This window comes from Biomphalaria glabrata, chromosome 3 (assembly GCF_947242115.1).
Source record: "Biomphalaria glabrata chromosome 3, xgBioGlab47.1, whole genome shotgun sequence".
Classification (NCBI taxonomy): domain Eukaryota; kingdom Metazoa; phylum Mollusca; class Gastropoda; family Planorbidae; genus Biomphalaria; species Biomphalaria glabrata.
In genome coordinates this window covers 9,272,836-9,296,318 of record NC_074713.1, presented here as the reverse complement: position 1 = coordinate 9,296,318, position 23,483 = coordinate 9,272,836, and the positions used below count along the sequence as shown (strand labels likewise).

The following is a 23,483-nucleotide window of genomic DNA, read 5'->3' as shown; positions in this document are numbered from 1 at the left end:
CAAGCGTGCATATTCAGACACAGAGAAACACGGGAGACACGGAGAGGAAGGTGTCTGTTATTGTTTTTGTTTATATGTGTGTGTGTGTGTCTGTGCTGTTATTTAATGCTCATAGATCGCCACGGGTCAGTTCTGATGGTATTCCATTATTTGACCGACGTCTGGAGAGCAGGAAAGTTGAATTGACTTTCAGTTAGTGACCCACGGTTACAGGACAATGGTAAGTAGTTTACATTTTTATTCTACTCGTTACATCAGTGAAACCAATTTGTAGCCCGAAGTATTGCTCACATTTTACATTGTTAATACATTGTTAATAGGCTACTGGATCTAATTAACAATTCTATAGCTGTCTTTTTTCATAACTTGAGGTCTTTAAGAAAAAAAATCAATAGGGCTTTATAAACTTTGTTACAGTACAGAGTATAACTTGCAATGCCACAGTGACTTTATAGATGATGTAATCATTTTAATGGTAACCATTTTTACATCACAGAACAAAGTCTTATATAAATCGAAAAATTCGTTCTTAATATTCTTTGATACAAAGTGGCCTATTCTTTGACTCAAATTTTTAAAATTTAATGTGAATATAGCAGCATAGCTTTTTCTTATCTACGATTAACAAAATTCTTCATTGAATGCTTTTGAAATATTTTGATCTAGAAGCTTATTATTGAGACAGGTGAAGATATGGATGTAGTGCTAATGAAAAAGGTCGTCGTCTGTACAATGTGAATACAGTCTAAATGGTCAAATCTATCTCTTAAACATTTTTTTGTACTAAAACTTGTAATCTTGTAGGGTTAGGGTTAGGGTTTACACTTAAGAAATAAAACGTTGGAACAATTATTTCAACAAAACAAGTTAAATAATTGTAGAAATAATTCCACTAAAAGTAATAGGATGTTTTCTGTTCATGTCAGAATGGTAATCAGAGGCAGTTCGTCTAAAATGTAAGAACGAATCTACTTGTTTAGTTTAGGTTTAATAAACATGTAGTTGTTTTTTTTTTTTTACGAATTGTAGGCCTACGCCTTTTTCTAAGTGAGTAGTTACATGGTAGGTGGCTACATAGTCAGTGCTAATTCTTTGCAAAACAAATCATTCAAATTGACATAGTCAGTGCAACTTTTCACAGTACTTCTAAAATTCCATGTCTATTGGAGATATCCCAATAAACTCAAGCGCAAAGACTTTCAATTAATTTGTTGCCAACTTTAAAGCCACAAACGTAAGAGCGGATATGTAGCGTTGTGTGTCACAAAAAATACATAGCTTATCAACACTTTCTATATTCTGTACACCGGATACACCAAAAATTATTTATTTATAGATTGGCCTCAATGTATGAAAAATGTAGAATGGCAATGTCGTGATTCCCCTCGTAAGTATGTCAGTCTATTTGTTTACTTTTTGTTTGCAGGCTGCCGAGACTCCTCAAGATCCACCGCAAGATTTTCCCAAAGGTAAAGCAATGTCCTGTTAGAATTGATTTCATAATGTTTGACTTGCTTTAAGCCCTGCAGAGTATTGATTTCATGCAATACAATAGTCAGCGCAAAGCCGTTGCTTTTGACTTTAAAACCATTTCGCCGGATAGAATGGAGCGGGTTAACAGATTTTATCATAAAGTTGTGAGTTATGGCACCTGAAGCAAACTCATTTAACAAATTTAATGCTTAGACATTCAAAGCGAACATGTTTAACAAATTTAATGCTTAGACATTCAAAGCAAACATGTTTAACAAATTTAATGCTTAGACATTCAAAGCGAACATGTTTAACAAATTTAATGCTTAGACATTCAAAGCGAACATGTTTAACAAATTTAATGCTTAGACATTCAAAGCAAACATGTTTAACAAATTTAATGCTTAGACATTCAAAGCGAACATGTTTAACAAATTTAATGCTTAGACATTCAAAGCGAACATGTTTAACAAATTTAATGCTTATACATTCAAAGCGAACATGTTTAACAAATTTAATGCTTAGACATTCAAAGCGAACATGTTTAACAAATTAATGCTTAGACATTCAAAGCAAACATGTTTAACAAATTTAATGCTTAGACATTCAAAGCGAACATGTTTAACAAATTAAATGCTTAGACATTCAAAGCAAACATGTTTAACAAATTTAATGCTTAGACATTCAAAGCAAACATGTTTAACAAATTTAATGCTTAGACATTCAAAGCAAACATGTTTAACAAATTTAATGCTTAGACATTCAAAGCAAACATGTTTAACAAATTTAATGCTTAGACATTCAAAGCAAACATGTTTAACAAATTTAATGCTTAGACATTCAAAGCGAACATGTTTAACAAATTTAATGCTTAGACATTCAAAGCGAACATGTTTAACAAATTTAATGCTTAGACATTCAAAGCGAACATGTTTAACAAATTAATGCTTAGACATTCAAAGCAAACATGTTTAACAAATTTAATGCTTAGACATTCTAAGCGAACATGTTTAACAAATTTAATGCTTAGACATTCAAAGCAAACATGTTTAACAAATTTAATGCTTAGACATTCAAAGCGAACATGTTTAACAAATTTAATGCTTAGACATTCAAAGCGAACATGTTTAAAAAATTTAATGCTTAGACATTCAAAGCGAACATGTTTAACAAATTTAATGCTTAGACATTCAAAGCGAACATGTTTAACAAATTTAATGCTTAGACATTCAAAGCGAACATGTTTAACAAATTTAATGCTTAGACATTCAAAGCAAACATGTTTAACAAATTTAATGCTTAGACATTCAAAACGAACATGTTTAACAAATTTAATGCTTAGACATTCAAAGCGAACATGTTTAACAAATTTAATGCTTAGACATTCAAAGCGAACATGTTTAACAAATTTAATGCTTAGACATTCAAAGCAAACATGTTTAACAAATTTAATGCTTAGACATTCAAAGCAAACATGTTTAACAAATTTAATGCTTAGACATTCAAAGCAAACATGTTTAACAAATTTAATGCTTAGACATTCAAAGCAAACATGTTTAACAAATTTAATGCTTAGACATTCAAAGCAAACATGTTTAACAAATTTAATGCTTAGACATTCAAAGCAAACATGTTTAACAAATTTAATGCTTAGACATTCAAAGCAAACATGTTTAACAAATTTAATGCTTAGACATTCAAAGCAAACATGTTTAACAAATTTAATGCTTAGACATTCAAAGCAAACATGTTTAACAAATTTAATGCTTAGACATTCAAAGCGAACATGTTTAACAAATTTAATGCTTAGACATTCAAAGCGAACATGTTTAACAAATTTAATGCTTAGACATTCAAAGCGAACATGTTTAACAAATTTAATGCTTAGACATTCAAAGCGAACATGTTTAACAAATTTAATGCTTAGACATTCAAAGCAAACATGTTTAACAAATTTAATGCTTAGACATTCAAAGCAAACATACTTAACACATTCAAACTGTCTCTAGAAATTTACAAAATCCTTACTCGTTCATACCACTTCTAGCAGTGATTACCAAAGTGGTCTATATAGACCCACAGGGGTCTACGAAGACTTCCAAGGGGTCTATGAGACAAAAGTTTGGGAACCACTGACTTATAGAAATAAAAACGCGCTTAATATATGCACTCTGGCATATTGAGATAAAAGGATTTTCTATGAAATTATAAGCATGTGATAAAACTGGTAGAATATCCTTTGAATAAATAGAAAACAAATAATACATGACCGCAGTTCTAGATCATGTCTGCCTCCCTGGAACTCGTCCCGAGACATGACGTTAAACTGCGCTCCTCTTTCCTTAGCACTTTTGGAGCTCAAAAGTGCCCTACTTCTTTTCTATCATTGTGTCTGCCTCCTCTTTTCCTAAGTCTGCCTTCATTGATCATCACACTGTCTCCTTAACTTTAAATTCTCACTACGTCCTAGATCCGTCCGTTTGCCGTGGACTGCGACGGGTAAGGGGGGATAAAGAGATCCTGGTGTTTGAGTGGTGGCTATCTGAGGATAAGCCACAACAACACAATACTTTGGCTCCAAGTTCCCCTAGACCTGAGACCCAGATGGCCCGCTCTGGGTCAACCGGCTGGTCATGCCGAGCTACCAGCATAGGTCGTCGACCTATGCTGGAGGGCGGTGGCTGGAGGGTCAATCAGGGAGCTGCTGTATCGGACACATGTCCGATGTAGCAGCTGACTGAGTATAGCACCTGTGTAGCCCTGGCGGGCTCATTCTGGACATCCGAATGGCCCGTCCCCTTGTTGGACTCGATGGCGGGTGGGGAGCACAGGTGCCGAATTAACCAAAATATATATGGACAAAAAAACACACACAAAACTACTTGCCCCAGACCTGTGTCTGGGCAAGAAACGACGAATTGACGATAAAAAGGAGGAGGTCCCAAAAGGCTGTGCCACCTGGCCATCATTTCTGGTGGTTAGATGCACAGAGGAGGGAAAAAGCCTGACCAAGTTGAGCCCTTTTATTATCTATAAGGGACTCAAGTCAGTAGTGGGAGAGCCCAAGAGTGTGTCTAAGCTACACAAAACAATGGAACTCCTTGTAGAAGTAGACAGCAAGACACACTCTGATGGGCTTTTAAGATGCAGAAGACTCTGTGATCTCCAAGTGGAAGTCATGCCACACAAGAGTCTGAACACCAGCAGAGGTGTAATCAGCTCTAGGGACCTACTGGAATGTTCCGAGAAGGAAATAGTGGAGGGCATTGAAGGAGTCACCCATGCCCGGCGCATTACCAGGCGCAGGGAGGGTGAGGAGGTCAAAACCGCCACTATTATCCTCACATTCGGAACTAGGACACCGCCAGAGTATGTGAAGGCAGGATACCTACGAGTTCCAGTGAGGCCCTACATACCTAACCCCATGAGGTGCTTCAAGTGCCAGGGTTATGGACACGGCGCGGCAGTCTGCAAGAGGAACACTGTGTGTGCCAGATGTGCTGGAGAGGGTCATGAGGACAAGGGCTGCACAGCCCAGTTCAAATGCCCAAACTGTCAAGCTGGCCACTCAGCCTACTCCAAGGACTGCCCTGTGTGGAAACAGGAGGTTGCCGTGCAGGAGTACAAGGCAAGAAACGGATGTACCTTTAGCCAGGCGAAATCGGCTGTACTGGCCCTACCCAAGGGCCAATTCGGCTTGACAAAGACCTACGCCCAGGCTGTTGCTAAGAAAGGAAGATCCATAGCCACACAGACGGACACATTGACCCCACCACCCCCTCCTCCTCCCCCAACTCAGAAGAAAACACCGCCAAAGAACACACCTCTGAAGAAACAAGAAAGCCCTGTTGTCATGCTAAAGAACAGGTTCTCTGTGCTCGCTGATGAGAGCATGGAGACTGAGCAGCATGTCAAAACCAATACTCCGGGAGAACCCGGAGACATCATGTCTGACACAGGTTCTCCTCAGAGAACCCAGCCAGACACCCCAACCTCTACCGAGTTAGAGGTTGACCAACTCCCTAAGGGGAGAAATCAAAGCGGAGAGGATGCCCGAGGTGAGAGAGGAGGAAATAACCTCCGCTCTAACCAGAGGGATCTCCCCTCTCCAGAGAGAAAGACTTCCCCCAAAAGGGGGTTGTCCTCCTCTCCATCCAAACCCAAGAATAAAAATACCAAGGTCACTGGAATAAAGGGAAACCCCTCCGGGGGCCTCCCAAGGCCAAATAGCTCCTAGTAGGTCATCTAGAATAAGCCATGGATTCCAGAATTGTACAGTGGAATTGTAGAGGCCTCAAGGCCAATTACGAGGAAATGCAGCTACTGATGGACTCTGAGACTCCTGTAGCTGTCTGCTTACAGGAAACATTTCTGAAAGACTGCATCAGCTTCCGAAGCTACCGTGCTTACACCAAGAATGTTGAGGATGCAGAGAGAGCATCAGGTGGAGTCTGTATCCTTGTGAAGGATAGCATCCCCCATGAGAGGGTAGAACTACAGACCACACTACAGGCCGTAGCAGCTAGGATAACGCTTCACAAGGTTATCACTTGCTGCAGCCTGTATCTACCACCAGGCGCTCCATTAAACCGAACAGACATGGAGGACCTATTGAAACAACTCCCCCGGCCTTATTTAATCCTTGGGGATTTCAATGCCCATAACACCATGTGGGGATCCAACAATACCGACACAAGAGGTCGTATGCTGGAGGATATCTTCCTCCAACATGATTTATGCATACTTAATGATGCATCACCGACCTACTTGCACCCAGGAACTGGATCATTCACATGCATTGACCTCACCGTATGCGTCCCCGGACTTCTGGACGATTTTAAATGGTCAGTTAGCAATGATCTACGGGGAAGTGATCACTTCCCAATCATCATTACTAACAATCTCCCTTCATTGGGACGACCTCAGCGGTGGAAACTGAATAAGGCCGATTGGGAACAATTCCAAAAAAGATGCTCTGAGGATATCACAGAAAATATCCTCCATGAACAGAACCCAGCTGATACCTTTGCTAGCAAGCTACTAAGTATAGCCAGGAAAGTTGTACCCCTAACCTCTGCAAATCCAAAACGGCCTAGCAAACCATGGTTTGATACAGCTTGCAAAAGTGCTATTGGTGATAGGAAAAAACAACTGGCTGCATTTATAAAGAATCCTTCCCAGGAAAACCTAAAGCTATTCAGGATAGCTAGAGCAAAGGCTAGACAAACCATACGGTCAGCCAAAAGGAATTCCTGGAGAAGTTTTGTCGGCAGTCTGGATGCCAAAACTTCTGCTAGAGCGGTTTGGAAGGCAGTAAGGCGAATCAAAGGGAAAGAATCAAATGCAATAGGGCATTTGAAAAACCAAGGACGAACTGTCACGTCCCCCAGAGAAATAGCTGACTGCCTGGCATCCTCAATAGCAGAAAAATCATCCACTGCACACTACACGCCAGAGTTCCAAAAAGTCAAAACCAGGGAGGAAAGACACCCCATTGATTTCAGGTCAGAGAACAATGAAGACTACAACAAACCGTTCTCGCTTGAGGAACTGAGGGAATCGCTGGACAAGTCACATGACACAGCGCCTGGAGAAGACGAAATCCATTACCAGTTCCTCAAGCACCTTCCCGAACCCTCATTGGCAGTCCTGCTAGGGGTCTATAACTGTGTGTGGCAAACAGGCGCTTTCCCAAACAGCTGGAGGAAAGCCACAGTTATACCGATACCTAAACCGGGAAGAGACGGCTCTGACCCAGCTAACTATCGACCAATAGCACTAACAAGCTGCATCTGCAAAACCATGGAAAGAATGATTAACAGTAGGCTGGTCTGGTACCTGGAAAGGAATAAAGTGATCTCAAACTACCAGTGCGGATTCCGGCAGGGGCGGACAACAACTGACCACCTGGTAAGGCTGGAAGCTTATATTAGAAATGCATTACTCAGAAGAGAACATCTAGTAGCTGTATTCTTCGATATAGAAAAGGCCTACGACACAACCTGGAAACATGGCATTCTACGTGACCTGGCGCTTATGGGGCTTAAGGGACACCTCCCCCGTTTTGTGGAGGAATTTCTGAAAGATCGAAAATTTCAGGTTCGAGTGGGCAACTCCGCTTCTGACACTCATGACCAGGAAATGGGTGTACCCCAGGGCAGCATTCTGTCAGTCACCCTGTTCAACATTAAAATAAATAGCATAATAAATGCGCTGTCCCCTGGCATAGAGTGCTCTTTGTATGTTGATGACTTTGTCATTCTTACTTATGGGAAAAACATGAACACCTTAGAAAGAAAATTACAGTTATGTTTAAACAAAATTCAGGGTTGGGCAAACTATAATGGCTTCAAATTCTCAGACTCCAAAACAGTTAGTATGCATTTTTGTAATCTAAGGGGACTCCACCCAGACCCTGAACTATTTATACACAAAAAGAAGATCCCTGTCGTGAAAACTACAAAATTTTTAGGCCTCACCTTAGATTCCAAATTTAATTTTCTCCCCCACATTAAGGAACTTAAGAAGAAATGCCAAAAGTCATTAAACATACTAAGAGTACTCAGCCATACGGACTGGGGAGCTGACAGAGATACCTTGTTGCTGCTCTATCGGAGTCTAATTCGATCTAAGCTAGACTCGTCCCGAGACATGACGTTAAACTGCGCTCCTCTTTCCTTAGCACTTTTGGAGCTCAAAAGTGCCCTACTTCTTTTCTATCATTGTGTCTGCCTCCTCTTTTCCTAAGTCTGCCTTCATTGATCATCACACTGTCTCCTTAACTTTAAATTCTCACTACGTCCTAGACCAGTCCGTTTGCCGTGGACTGCGACGGGTAAGGGGGGATAAAGAGATCCTGGTGTTTGAGTGGTGGCTATCTGAGGATAAGCCACAACAACACAATACTTTGGCTCCAAGTTCCCCTAGACCTGAGACCCAGATGGCCCGCTCTGGGTCAACCGGCTGGTCATGCCGAGCTACCAGCATAGGTCGTCGACCTATGCTGGAGGGCGGTGGCTGGAGGGTCAATCAGGGAGCTGCTGTATCGGACACATGTCCGATGTAGCAGCTGACTGAGTATAGCACCTGTGTAGCCCTGGCGGGCTCATTCTGGACATCCGAATGGCCCGTCCCCTTGTTGGACTCGATGGCGGGTGGGGAGCACAGGTGCCGAATTAACCAAAATATATATGGACAAAAAAACACACACAAAACTACTTGCCCCAGACCTGTGTCTGGGCAAGAAACGACGAATTGACGATAAAAAGGAGGAGGTCCCAAAAGGCTGTGCCACCTGGCCATCATTTCTGGTGGTTAGATGCACAGAGGAGGGAAAAAGCCTGACCAAGTTGAGCCCTTTTATTATCTATAAGGGACTCAAGTCAGTAGTGGGAGAGCCCAAGAGTGTGTCTAAGCTACACAAAACAATGGAACTCCTTGTAGAAGTAGACAGCAAGACACACTCTGATGGGCTTTTAAGATGCAGAAGACTCTGTGATCTCCAAGTGGAAGTCATGCCACACAAGAGTCTGAACACCAGCAGAGGTGTAATCAGCTCTAGGGACCTACTGGAATGTTCCGAGAAGGAAATAGTGGAGGGCATTGAAGGAGTCACCCATGCCCGGCGCATTACCAGGCGCAGGGAGGGTGAGGAGGTCAAAACCGCCACTATTATCCTCACATTCGGAACTAGGACACCGCCAGAGTATGTGAAGGCAGGATACCTACGAGTTCCAGTGAGGCCCTACATACCTAACCCCATGAGGTGCTTCAAGTGCCAGGGTTATGGACACGGCGCGGCAGTCTGCAAGAGGAACACTGTGTGTGCCAGATGTGCTGGAGAGGGTCATGAGGACAAGGGCTGCACAGCCCAGTTCAAATGCCCAAACTGTCAAGCTGGCCACTCAGCCTACTCCAAGGACTGCCCTGTGTGGAAACAGGAGGTTGCCGTGCAGGAGTACAAGGCAAGAAACGGATGTACCTTTAGCCAGGCGAAATCGGCTGTACTGGCCCTACCCAAGGGCCAATTCGGCTTGACAAAGACCTACGCCCAGGCTGTTGCTAAGAAAGGAAGATCCATAGCCACACAGACGGACACATTGACCCCACCACCCCCTCCTCCTCCCCCAACTCAGAAGAAAACACCGCCAAAGAACACACCTCTGAAGAAACAAGAAAGCCCTGTTGTCATGCTAAAGAACAGGTTCTCTGTGCTCGCTGATGAGAGCATGGAGACTGAGCAGCATGTCAAAACCAATACTCCGGGAGAACCCGGAGACATCATGTCTGACACAGGTTCTCCTCAGAGAACCCAGCCAGACACCCCAACCTCTACCGAGTTAGAGGTTGACCAACTCCCTAAGGGGAGAAATCAAAGCGGAGAGGATGCCCGAGGTGAGAGAGGAGGAAATAACCTCCGCTCTAACCAGAGGGATCTCCCCTCTCCAGAGAGAAAGACTTCCCCCAAAAGGGGGTTGTCCTCCTCTCCATCCAAACCCAAGAATAAAAATACCAAGGTCACTGGAATAAAGGGAAACCCCTCCGGGGGCCTCCCAAGGCCAAATAGCTCCTAGTAGGTCATCTAGAATAAGCCATGGATTCCAGAATTGTACAGTGGAATTGTAGAGGCCTCAAGGCCAATTACGAGGAAATGCAGCTACTGATGGACTCTGAGACTCCTGTAGCTGTCTGCTTACAGGAAACATTTCTGAAAGACTGCATCAGCTTCCGAAGCTACCGTGCTTACACCAAGAATGTTGAGGATGCAGAGAGAGCATCAGGTGGAGTCTGTATCCTTGTGAAGGATAGCATCCCCCATGAGAGGGTAGAACTACAGACCACACTACAGGCCGTAGCAGCTAGGATAACGCTTCACAAGGTTATCACTTGCTGCAGCCTGTATCTACCACCAGGCGCTCCATTAAACCGAACAGACATGGAGGACCTATTGAAACAACTCCCCCGGCCTTATTTAATCCTTGGGGATTTCAATGCCCATAACACCATGTGGGGATCCAACAATACCGACACAAGAGGTCGTATGCTGGAGGATATCTTCCTCCAACATGATTTATGCATACTTAATGATGCATCACCGACCTACTTGCACCCAGGAACTGGATCATTCACATGCATTGACCTCACCGTATGCGTCCCCGGACTTCTGGACGATTTTAAATGGTCAGTTAGCAATGATCTACGGGGAAGTGATCACTTCCCAATCATCATTACTAACAATCTCCCTTCATTGGGACGACCTCAGCGGTGGAAACTGAATAAGGCCGATTGGGAACAATTCCAAAAAAGATGCTCTGAGGATATCACAGAAAATATCCTCCATGAACAGAACCCAGCTGATACCTTTGCTAGCAAGCTACTAAGTATAGCCAGGAAAGTTGTACCCCTAACCTCTGCAAATCCAAAACGGCCTAGCAAACCATGGTTTGATACAGCTTGCAAAAGTGCTATTGGTGATAGGAAAAAACAACTGGCTGCATTTATAAAGAATCCTTCCCAGGAAAACCTAAAGCTATTCAGGATAGCTAGAGCAAAGGCTAGACAAACCATACGGTCAGCCAAAAGGAATTCCTGGAGAAGTTTTGTCGGCAGTCTGGATGCCAAAACTTCTGCTAGAGCGGTTTGGAAGGCAGTAAGGCGAATCAAAGGGAAAGAATCAAATGCAATAGGGCATTTGAAAAACCAAGGACGAACTGTCACGTCCCCCAGAGAAATAGCTGACTGCCTGGCATCCTCAATAGCAGAAAAATCATCCACTGCACACTACACGCCAGAGTTCCAAAAAGTCAAAACCAGGGAGGAAAGACACCCCATTGATTTCAGGTCAGAGAACAATGAAGACTACAACAAACCGTTCTCGCTTGAGGAACTGAGGGAATCGCTGGACAAGTCACATGACACAGCGCCTGGAGAAGACGAAATCCATTACCAGTTCCTCAAGCACCTTCCCGAACCCTCATTGGCAGTCCTGCTAGGGGTCTATAACTGTGTGTGGCAAACAGGCACTTTCCCAAACAGCTGGAGGAAAGCCACAGTTATACCGATACCTAAACCGGGAAGAGACGGCTCTGACCCAGCTAACTATCGACCAATAGCACTAACAAGCTGCATCTGCAAAACCATGGAAAGAATGATTAACAGTAGGCTGGTCTGGTACCTGGAAAGGAATAAAGTGATCTCAAACTACCAGTGCGGATTCCGGCAGGGGCGGACAACAACTGACCACCTGGTAAGGCTGGAAGCTTATATTAGAAATGCATTACTCAGAAGAGAACATCTAGTAGCTGTATTCTTCGATATAGAAAAGGCCTACGACACAACCTGGAAACATGGCATTCTACGTGACCTGGCGCTTATGGGGCTTAAGGGACACCTCCCCCGTTTTGTGGAGGAATTTCTGAAAGATCGAAAATTTCAGGTTCGAGTGGGCAACTCCGCTTCTGACACTCATGACCAGGAAATGGGTGTACCCCAGGGCAGCATTCTGTCAGTCACCCTGTTCAACATTAAAATAAATAGCATCATAAATGCGCTGTCCCCTGGCATAGAGTGCTCTTTGTATGTTGATGACTTTGTCATTCTTACTTATGGGAAAAACATGAACACCTTAGAAAGAAAATTACAGTTATGTTTAAACAAAATTCAGGGTTGGGCAAACTATAATGGCTTCAAATTCTCAGACTCCAAAACAGTTAGTATGCATTTTTGTAATCTAAGGGGACTCCACCCAGACCCTGAACTATTTATACACAAAAAGAAGATCCCTGTCGTGAAAACTACAAAATTTTTAGGCCTCACCTTAGATTCCAAATTTAATTTTCTCCCCCACATTAAGGAACTTAAGAAGAAATGCCAAAAGTCATTAAACATACTAAGAGTACTCAGCCATACGGACTGGGGAGCTGACAGAGATACCTTGCTGCTGCTCTATCGGAGTCTAATTCGATCTAAGCTAGACTACGGATCCATAATATATGGAGCAGCAAGGAAGTCGTACCTAAAAATACTGGAACCAATACAAAATGCTGCCCTGCGTCTCTGTCTCGGCGCGTTTCGTACATCACCTATCCCAAGTCTCCATGTGGAGGCTGGAGAACTCCCCATGGATATAAGAATGAAAAAGCTTGCAATGCAGTATATAGTCAAGCTAAAATCCAACCCCACGAACCCTGCTTTTGACTCCATATTTAACCCCACAGAGGTAGAACTATACAATCGAAGGCCTAACGTCATACAGCCGTTGGGCCTTCGAATGAGAGAACCCATCCAAAATTTAACCCCACCCATTGACCAAATCTCTAAAATAGAAACCCCTCAGAATCCTCCTTGGCTAATGAATAAACCCAAATTAAATTTATCCCTCCTTAATTTCAAAAAAGAAAATACAGACCCAAGCATACTACAAGTCCACTTTAGGGAACTGCAGGAGAGCTACGGAGATTGTGGCACCATCTACACAGACGGATCCAAAATGGAGGGAAAGGTCGCGTGTGCCTGCTCCTTTCGGAACAAAACAATCTCCCGTAGACTCCCTGATGGCTGCTCCATCTTTACGGCCGAATTGCACGCAATATTGCTTGCACTTATGGCCGTAAAAGCATCAGAAAGGAGTAAATTTATAATCTGCTCCGACTCCAAATCTGCATTGCAAGCTTTGGGGCGGATGAAGACTGACATCCCATTGGTACATAAGAGCCTGAAGCTGTTGGACCAAATAACAGCCGACCGTAGGGATGTCACCTTCATCTGGGTCCCCTCCCATGTTGGCATTGAGGGAAACGAAGCCGCAGACAGAGAAGCAAAGAGAGCCCTAAATCATGCGGTGTCAGGAACCCAAATTCCCTACTCGGACCTGAGACAAAGTATTGCCTCTGCTACCTATCGAGAGTGGCAGAACCGATGGGAGGCTGAGACTCACAGTAAACTCAGGCAGATTGTGGCGGATGTCAGGTGGCGGCCCACATCTAAGGGTCTGACAAGGCGTGGTAGCACAACCATGTCCAGACTTAGGATTGGCCACACCTACATCACGCACTCTTTTGTACTGAAGAGAGAGGAGCCCCCACTTTGCGAGTACTGTGACTCTCGCCTCACCGTGGAACATATCCTCGTTGATTGCCCCAGATACCAGGATGTCAGGGCGAAATATTTTAGAGCCACTAATCTAAAAACACTATTTAATAATGTCGACCCTGGGAAGGTACTGGGCTTTATTCGGGAAGTGGGGCTATCTACGAAGATCTGATTTCTGAATTTGTGAACATGCACTATTTACATTAGATTTTTACCAAATATTTAAATTTTTACTACCTTTACTATTTTAACTGTGAATAGACCTTGATTTTAATTATATGACTGTATAGAATCTGGCCCTTGTTGTTTATAGAGAGAGTGGTCCTTGAGGGACTGCAGGCACGACATGGCCTAAATTGTGCCGATGTGCCTCAAATCAACAAATCAAATCAAATCTAAGCTAGACTACGGATCCATAATATATGGAGCAGCAAGGAAGTCGTACCTAAAAATACTGGAACCAATACAAAATGCTGCCCTGCGTCTCTGTCTCGGCGCGTTTCGTACATCACCTATCCCAAGTCTCCATGTGGAGGCTGGAGAACTCCCCATGGATATAAGAATGAAAAAGCTTGCAATGCAGTATATAGTCAAGCTAAAATCCAACCCCACGAACCCTGCTTTTGACTCCATATTTAACCCCACAGAGGTAGAACTATACAATCGAAGGCCTAACGTCATACAGCCGTTGGGCCTTCGAATGAGAGAACCCATCCAAAATTTAACCCCACCCATTGACCAAATCTCTAAAATAGAAACCCCTCAGAATCCTCCTTGGCTAATGAATAAACCCAAATTAAATTTATCCCTCCTTAATTTCAAAAAAGAAAATACAGACCCAAGCATACTACAAGTCCACTTTAGGGAACTGCAGGAGAGCTACGGAGATTGTGGCACCATCTACACAGACGGATCCAAAATGGAGGGAAAGGTCGCGTGTGCCTGCTCCTTTCGGAACAAAACAATCTCCCGTAGACTCCCTGATGGCTGCTCCATCTTTACGGCCGAATTACACGCAATATTGCTTGCACTTATGGCCGTAAAAGCATCAGAAAGGAGTAAATTTATAATCTGCTCCGACTCCAAATCTGCATTGCAAGCTTTGGGGCGGATGAAGACTGACATCCCATTGGTACATAAGAGCCTGAAGCTGTTGGACCAAATAACAGCCGACCGTAGGGATGTCACCTTCATCTGGGTCCCCTCCCATGTTGGCATTGAGGGAAACGAAGCCGCAGACAGAGAAGCAAAGAGAGCCCTAAATCATGCGGTGTCAGGAACCCAAATTCCCTACTCGGACCTGAGACAAAGTATTGCCTCTGCTACCTATCGAGAGTGGCAGAACCGATGGGAGGCTGAGACTCACAGTAAACTCAGGCAGATTGTGGCGGATGTCAGGTGGCGGCCCACATCTAAGGGTCTGACAAGGCGTGGTAGCACAACCATGTCCAGACTTAGGATTGGCCACACCTACATCACGCACTCTTTTGTACTGAAGAGAGAGGAGCCCCCACTTTGCGAGTACTGTGACTCTCGCCTCACCGTGGAACATATCCTCGTTGATTGCCCCAGATACCAGGATGTCAGGGCGAAATATTTTAGAGCCACTAATCTAAAAACACTATTTAATAATGTCGACCCTGGGAAGGTACTGGGCTTTATTCGGGAAGTGGGGCTATCTACGAAGATCTGATTTCTGAATTTGTGAACATGCACTATTTACATTAGATTTTTACCAAATATTTAAATTTTTACTACCTTTACTATTTTAACTGTGAATAGACCTTGATTTTAATTATATGACTGTATAGAATCTGGCCCTTGTTGTTTAGAGAGAGAGTGGTCCTTGAGGGACTGCAGGCACGACATGGCCTAAATTGTGCCGATGTGCCTCAAATCAACAAATCAAATCAACCTCCCTGGAACTGTTCCCTGCAGAAAAGTCTTTGTGAACCCTGAGGTTCTTGTTATAGGACCGTAGGGTCATAGCTTGGGTTTTTGACTATGGTCACAAGGTCATCACAATCGCCATTGTAAACATGTATATACATTTTCACGTTTTTAATGCGGTGTCTAAATGTCTTAGGCTACCTTTGTAATGCAGTGTCTAAATGTCTTAGGCTACCTTTGTAATGCAATGTCTAAATGTCTTAGGCTACCTTTAATATTCAGCATTTCACTTTCATGACTAGGATCTTCCTCTCTAATTGTGCAGTTAAAGTCAAAAGATTCGCACTCGTTCTGGAATGTCGCCATGACCAGAAAGTGCTGAGAGCAATGACTTATTAGTCTTTCCGAATTGTCTTGAGCCTAGAAAGCTCTATTGCAGTCTGTTCTTCCTAGTAATTCAGCCCTGGTTTCTTCGTCTGAGATGATAGCTCCGAGATATCTGATAGCTTTTGACACTTGTATATATACTTTTTTTTTTCTCCCAGTCCTATGAGCTTTGCGGCTGGCCCTTCAAACTCTTTTCTTTACTATGCACTAGAAAAATCTTGTGATCAAGTCAACCCTTCCTTTGCCTCTTGTTTCAGAGCTGAAAGAAGCATTTGTTCTCTTTGACAAAGACGGAGACGGAAAGATAACCTACAAGGAACTTGGGACGGTCATGAGGACCCTTGGACACAACCCAACGGACTCTGAACTTCAGGATATGATTCAGGAAGTGGACGCGGATGGTAAGCCGATACAAATTATTAGATATTTTAATATTTAAATCATTTTACGTTATAAATTGCAGAAGTTTCTTCAATAGAAAAGAGAATGACACTCTTAACGTTGGCCACTTCAGTCGTAGAAAAAAACTTCGGTTCATCTCGAAAAAAGACTATGGTTCATTTCGTAGAACACTTTTCCATGGTATTGTCAAAACACTGAACATTTTTTTCCAATGTCCAAAGACCTACAAAATATCTTCAAATAATGTGGGGCGATAAGCCTACATTGAAGAATGAACGGCATTTAACGAGTAACTAGCGTCTAAATCACTAGAGGCTAGCTACCCACCTTTGCGAAAAAAAAACCCGAATTCAAACCTCTGCTACCTCGCAGCTATATCCAAATATGGGAAAGACTTCGGAAGTCAACACGAGGGAGCATCAGGAGCCAGCTTGTCAGAGTCTGCCATGTCGCTGATCAAACTAATCCCACCTGGATACATCAGCTGCGTGGAGAGGGGGGGGGAGAGACTGCTGTGAGGGCGACATCGTTCTGACCATAGGTAATGCACAGGTATTCACCTTAATTCTATGTGATCCATAATCGCTTCGAGACAAGAGACCATATTTATATATATTTATATGTATGAGATACGCCAAAGAATTCTGAGTTAGTGTTTAGATTATTCTCGGCAAAATATTTTAGACAAGGGTTTTAATATTTTGTCAATCCCATCCAGGTAACGGAACAATTGATTTCAACGAATTTGTAGCCATGATGTCACGTCATAACTCCGAGACTGACCGAGACAAAGAACTGCGGGAAGCTTTCAAGTAAGTCTAACTTTGACGTCGACATTTAGTATACAATTAGTCACCAATGAATCCCAGCAAAGATTTTTAAGTCAGTCTATGACTTTGTTAGCAGTAATAACGTTTACAATGAGAGAAAAACGTTAAAAAGCCATGTCATTATGAAAGTTAAACCCACATCTACAATGTCACATTTAGTTAGAGGCTGTCTTTTATAATGTGAATAAGAGGCGTTTAGACTAGCACGTGTATAGAGACTTAACTCTTTCTCTCCGTAATTATTTACCACATTCTGGTGGAATCAACGCTGGTATCGTCAGTTAGGAGAGAAAGAGTTAATAGCTAGAGGCTTTGAGGTAAAATCGCGTGTGATAAGGAATGATTCGTGGAACATATGTAGATTAATTTATTTGAAAGCCCTAGTACTTGGATTTGAATGGTGTTTGAGGTTAGGATATTGTTCTTAGTTTAAACATCTCTCTCGAGAAATTCGTTTTTAAAACCAATCAGAAAGATTAATATATCAATACATAAAATAAATCATTTTTTTTAATTGTCTGCCTTACTTTCATTATAGCGCAAACCCGCTGGAACCAAATAGTTTTTGGGACTCTTTCAGTTTTAATGCTAATTTTGGTCATTGAGTTAATCACTTTAGTCAAACGTTCGACATGACGAGATCCACCTTCCTTGATTTTGAAATATCTATTAGAAAAACTTTGATATCATAGAGAAAAAAGCAAATAAAACAAAACATTTGTCAATTCATCTAGAACTGATCTATTATTTGATAAGAATTTAAAAAAAACACCTCAATAAAAGAATCGCTCTCGGTTGAAATAAATTCCTCTTCCAATATTTCCCCCACAATAGCGCTAACCCGATTGTTTTGTCTGCTGACAGTAGGAAGGCTGACGGGGGTGGGGGGCATGATCAGTGGGGAAATACGTGCTACATCTGGATGTAACATCTGCGAAATTACAAACTCGGCCAAGTTGTACGAACTAGATCTAAGGCGTTTGAAGAACCAATCGCTGCCTTGAGAAATTGTCCTTCACCTCAACTATATCGCTTTTTCTTCTGTATATGCTCATGTAAACCAAGGCCCACTATTATACAGCATGTACGTACAACATATAGATCTCTTGTTCATCCTTTACCTTAAAAGCTAAATAAATAAAACACATTTCTACTTTATCTTCAGATATAGTAAAGTTTTTTTTTTCTAATTGGTCTTAACTTTGCATGAGGGTGGCTAAATATTAAAAGGAATATCAGATACTTTGTAATAAGAAAAAATACAATGCCGTTAGCTCCCTTTAATTCTATGCGTCCAACAGATTCTTTAACACCTTTCATTCTAGAATTATACTTTTTATGCAGCTTGAATAAGATAATGAAAGTTGTCAAAATGATTCAACATTTGATGACTACGAAGAAAAAGGGTTAACTCTTTCTCTCCTAACTGACGATACCAACGTTAATTCCACTAGAATGTGATAATTACGGAGAGAGAGTTAAGATGCATAGTCTTAAAATGTGTAACTGAGAACTATAGCTTGATTGGCTTAGCGCTATCTTGTATTACATAACACTCTGTTCACTACTTCAGGGTATTCGACCGTGACGGGAACGGGCTCATTTCTGCAGAGGAACTTCGTCACGTGATGAGCACCCTCGGGGAGACTCTGAGAGATGAGGATGTCCGCGACATGATGAGGGAGGCTGATAAAGATGGAGACGGTCACATCAACTATGAAGGTGACCTTGTTAAGTTTACAAAAAGTTAAAACAACTCTTCAGCACATGCTCATATTGTATTCAATGACACCGTGAAGGTGTACGCTAACAGACTTTCGGGAAAATGTACGAGTTGGAATGACAGATTGAATTAAAAGCAATAAGATGAAAAGGATTTTTTAAAAACATTTGATCGAACACTTTTACCTGTTACAAAGGTTACAATTTCTGTTAGTCGAACATAATCAGTTTTGGTTAATCTTAAACTTTTTTTTATTAGTTCATAGAAATAGGCTTTTTTTTAAATTAATTAGTTCTTTGAAATAGGCTTTTTAAAAATTAGTTCTTTGAAATACGCTTTTTAAAAATTAGTTCATTGAAATAGGCTTTTTTTTCTAAATTAGTTCTTTGAAATAAACTTTTTAAAATATTAGTTCTTCGGAATAGGCTTTTTAAAAATTAGTTCATTGAAATACGTTTTTTTTTTTTTAAATTAGTTCTTTGAAATAGGTTTTTTAAAAATCAGTTCTTTGAAATATTTTTTGTTTAAAATTAGTTCTTTGAAATAGGCTTTGCTTTTAATTAGTTCTTTGAAACAGGCTATCATAACTCCTTGAGATATTACTTACGTAATCGAATAGAAAGGGAATACCGTTTGTATAACAAAAAAATATCCAACTTTAACCCCAAAAAATACATGAACAGGATTGACATCTATAATTTTTGCATTTCTTTTTTACATGTTCTAACAACGAAAAGTACGAGGGCGATGATTTTATTTCAAAGATTGAATTTAAAAAGGTTTAGTATTAAAACAGTGTAAGCGATACGCCGATAGCAGGCCAGCACTATTTGGTCAACGAGAATATTCTAAGCAGCGGTTCTCAACCTTGTTAAACTTTAGACAGCCACCCTGGTGGTCCGCGGGAAACGGATTGAGAGCTGTCAAATATTTTAATTAAAATAAATACTCCTCTATGTGTGGATTAGAGAACCGTGTTTTTGTTTCCATGATCTTGTGTAGATATCTATTTGCTTACCAAGCGATTCTTTAAATCCTATTAGTACATTAAATGTTTTCTTTTAATTTTGATATTAATACATCGCAATCACTATACATCTATTTATAATGCTAGTCATCAGTATAAAAGAATTGTACTATTTTAAAAGGTGCCTAAGCTACGGTAGCGTACTGCCGGTCATATCCTGTCTGTGACGTGGTGTTACCCAGCATCTCGATACATTTACCTGCAGTATATAATGAAGACGCAAACCTCGGTTTCATTGGAATCAAACCATTTCTTTGTCGATGAGGCCCGATGCATTTGTCAAAGATTTATATATACCCCAAAGCAGGGCCGGATTTAGCCTTGTCAATGGCCTAAGATTTTATATTTTCCATTTGCTCTCTTCAAAAATTTTCAAAAATATCCATGTAACCTTTTTTGGGGGGCTTCAAGTAAGTGAGGGTATCTATAGCTTATGTTGTGTATAGGTAGATTCAGCACTGTGGGCAAGTGGCGGCCCTTGAGTTATATCTTATATGCCTTTAGATAAATACAGCCCTGGCCCCAAGATAAAGTTCAAACCCAACGAAGCAACTATTGCCCACGTCAAGCTACTTTTGAGTTGCGTGTCGATTTGGTCAACATCGTGGACAAGATCCCTGACCTCTTCGTTGGCGCCTTCTTGATGACAATGTGGGCATGGAGAAGCGCACAGTGAAACAAAACAATCAATATATAATCCCACGTGATCTTCTACGATACCGAGTGCATTGCATGTGATAGAGATCAGAGATTCTCTAAACTGCAAGTCTACATCCACCACATAGTTTCTCACAAAGAACTCTAGTGATCATCCCTACTATGGTTTTAAAGGACATCCCTTGCTATTTTGTTTTAATCTAGAAAGTTTCTGTAGTCAAATGTGGATAGTCATAAAGCTTTAGTCTAGCGCTGTTGATGTACTCCCGTGCTACAGTGCAATGGTAAAGACCAATAACGACTTCATTAACTTTGCATTACAAAAACCAAGTTTGACCAATCTCTGCTAATCCCGTGGAAAAGACTTGGGTGTCTCAGTGTAACTTAATAAAATGTATTTTATAAATACACATTTCACATACTGGTCTAACCTTTTTATGAACTAATTCAATTCCATTTTTTTTTGTTTTAGAGTTCGTCGCAATGATGAATGCCAAGTAATGGAGCACTTAAAAGTCCTGCCAACTAACACAAGTTCTCAACTTTCCTATTTCGTCAAACTGCTGCCTACCTACGTCATTCAAAAAATACTTGCCAACTATACTCTTCATGAACTAACGTTAAAGCTTTAGTATCATTGTACATTGTCTCATGAATATTTATTTTGTTTGTATGCATGCTTTTAAATCTCTATAGAAATTACATTCAAACTGTTTTAGAATGCCTATATTTTAAATATATCTTAAGTTTTGTTTAGTATAAGTATTTAGATGAACTGGAAACAGCTAAATTAACTTGTTTACACAATTAGTCTCATTATGTCGGAAATACAATACAAAACTTGCAATATTTAGATATTTAAATTTATTAATTAAATCCTGATTGTATACGCCCATGTTAAATTTTTCATTACTTAGGTTTTAAATTTCAACATTTTAACTCATTTATTTTTTGTTTTTAAAAGCATGGATCATTATTTTTACTGTTTTGGTCTCAGGGGAAGTAATTCGATTTTTAATATTTTCCTATTTAACTCAGGGCTTAGTTGATTTCATTTTTTTTAATTTTTTTTTTTTTGTAAATTGTGGAACTGTTCAGGATGTCCGATCCATTGTAGTACATTTTGTAAATGGACACCTAATTTAGTTTAGTCTTGTATCATTTCCATTGTTTTTAATTTGATATTAACAATTGTAAGAGCTCATTCTCGTATAATATACATATTTTGTAATATAAATTGTTTATATCACTTGCATATCAATAACTCTTAGTTTTTACCTATTCATTTATACATTTAAAACATTCCATTAGAACTATACAATTAAATGTATGTAGATATATATTTCCTTTTATGCTTTTTATCAATATATCAATGACATTTTTAACCTATTGGTTGAATGAAATAGATGACGGCGATTGCTTGTGTTAAAATGAAATGGATTTTAGACTGCATAATAAACTTGATTCTGATTTTAAGTCTTCTGCTTTCAATTTATGTAGATCTATAAGCTGTGCTTAATTTATGTAGATCTATAAGCTGTGCTTAATTTATGTAGATCTAAAAGCTGTGCTTATCAACAAATTTACACCCACTTTCTTGACGCCTAGCAAAATAATTCGTCTGAACATCTGTATACAGGTCGCATTGTTTTACAGTAACCTAATGAATTTTTCATTAAAATCGTGGATTGGCTGAAATTTTAATAAATTTTTCTATTGATTGAATATATATATATATATATATATATATATATATATATCACCACAGAACTGCCTTTTCCAGTTGTCCTGGCAACGCTTGATATGACGTGCAAAGCAATTCGAATGTAAAATAAAAAAAAAAAGGGAACTTGAAAGGCCCGATTAAATGTACATCTAGGTAGATTGAACTCTTAAAATTAATGTTTACCTACATTAATTTTAAAAGTAGAAGCTTACCTTCCCTACAATCTTTACAACCCTCTACTCTAGAATACTAGGTCTATTAACTATGAACTATTTTGAGACTTCCTCCCAGACCTGAGGCACGTGACCTAAATTGTGCCGAGGTGGCAAGTAATCTAAAATCCCCTCCCAGATCTCTGAATGCTTGTAAACTAAGGGGGATAATACATTGAATTCAAATATTAGACCAAAGAGTAATTTGAGATTACGCTGTCATCATGGCGAGGTAGAAAATGTACTTATCTAATATAGGGTAGTGGCAATGATGGAGACAATTATATTGTATGCTAATATTCTAATATATTTAGAATGTGAACAGTTGTAGGTCTATCAGTGCTAACTATCTATAAGTGTACTTAGTAGTATTGCTGGAGTATAGAGCATTGTAGAAATAGTTTCAAATATAATACATATAGTGATCACGAAAAAAAAAAGACCTATACGTGTAGGCGTAAATACATTTTGTTAACATTAGTAAAATACCTAAGTAAGTACTTATATTTTCAAGACCTTTGTAATACGACATACGTAATACAATGAAATAGAAATGTCTTTAGTACCAAATAAGTTGTCGAACTTGTCCACACACCTATTTGTCCTAGTCCATGTTCACGTTTAATTTCAATTGTTAAGGGGAAATAACTAGATAAGACTAGTTAAATGTTTTGTAGGCTGGATGGCTAGAACGATAAACCATAAAGTCTTGAGAAGAACGGTCATTCAATAGAGGTCAAGAGACAGACAAAAACAAAAACAAAACAAAATTAATGATACGCTGACCAATGAATGTCAAATAATGCTAGCCTCGTTTTCGTTTTCATTTAAATAAATAACATAGTTTCAGGGATATGCCATGATAATATCTGCTACCCGTATCCTATATCCCTAAACTACACACTTTCAGGGATTATCCCCGTTAGCAATAAAGACTCTGATCCCATGCCGCCAACAAATATGGCTTCAGGGATATGTCCAGTTAACATTAGAGATTCACTCCCATGCCAACAACCAATATGGCTTCAGGGATATGTCCAGTTAACATTAGAGAATCACTCCCATG

At 40.4% G+C, this 23,483-nt stretch overlaps 1 protein-coding gene across 1 annotated transcript; it reads left to right on the top strand.

Annotated features, from left to right (window-relative positions):
- LOC106078529 (calmodulin-beta-like) lies at positions 1–21,950 on the top strand. The gene is made up of 6 exons (XM_056023253.1): positions 1–220; positions 1,427–1,469; positions 16,098–16,241; positions 16,961–17,054; positions 18,646–18,794; positions 20,952–21,950. The coding sequence occupies exons 1-6, from the start codon at positions 218–220 to the stop codon at positions 20,978–20,980; spliced, it is 462 nt and encodes a 153-aa protein (XP_055879228.1). The 5' UTR covers positions 1–217; the 3' UTR covers positions 20,981–21,950.
- The last annotated feature ends 1,533 nt before the right edge of the window (positions 21,951–23,483 follow it).

Bases quoted from the DNA above. Each gene is read 5' to 3' on its own strand.
- LOC106078529 (XM_056023253.1), top strand. The intron at 17,055-18,645 runs GTAAGTCTAACT...TCACTACTTCAG, and splicing joins GAACTGCGGGAAGCTTTCAA to GGTATTCGACCGTGACGGGA. The intron at 18,795-20,951 runs GTGACCTTGTTA...TTTTTGTTTTAG, and splicing joins CGGTCACATCAACTATGAAG to AGTTCGTCGCAATGATGAAT.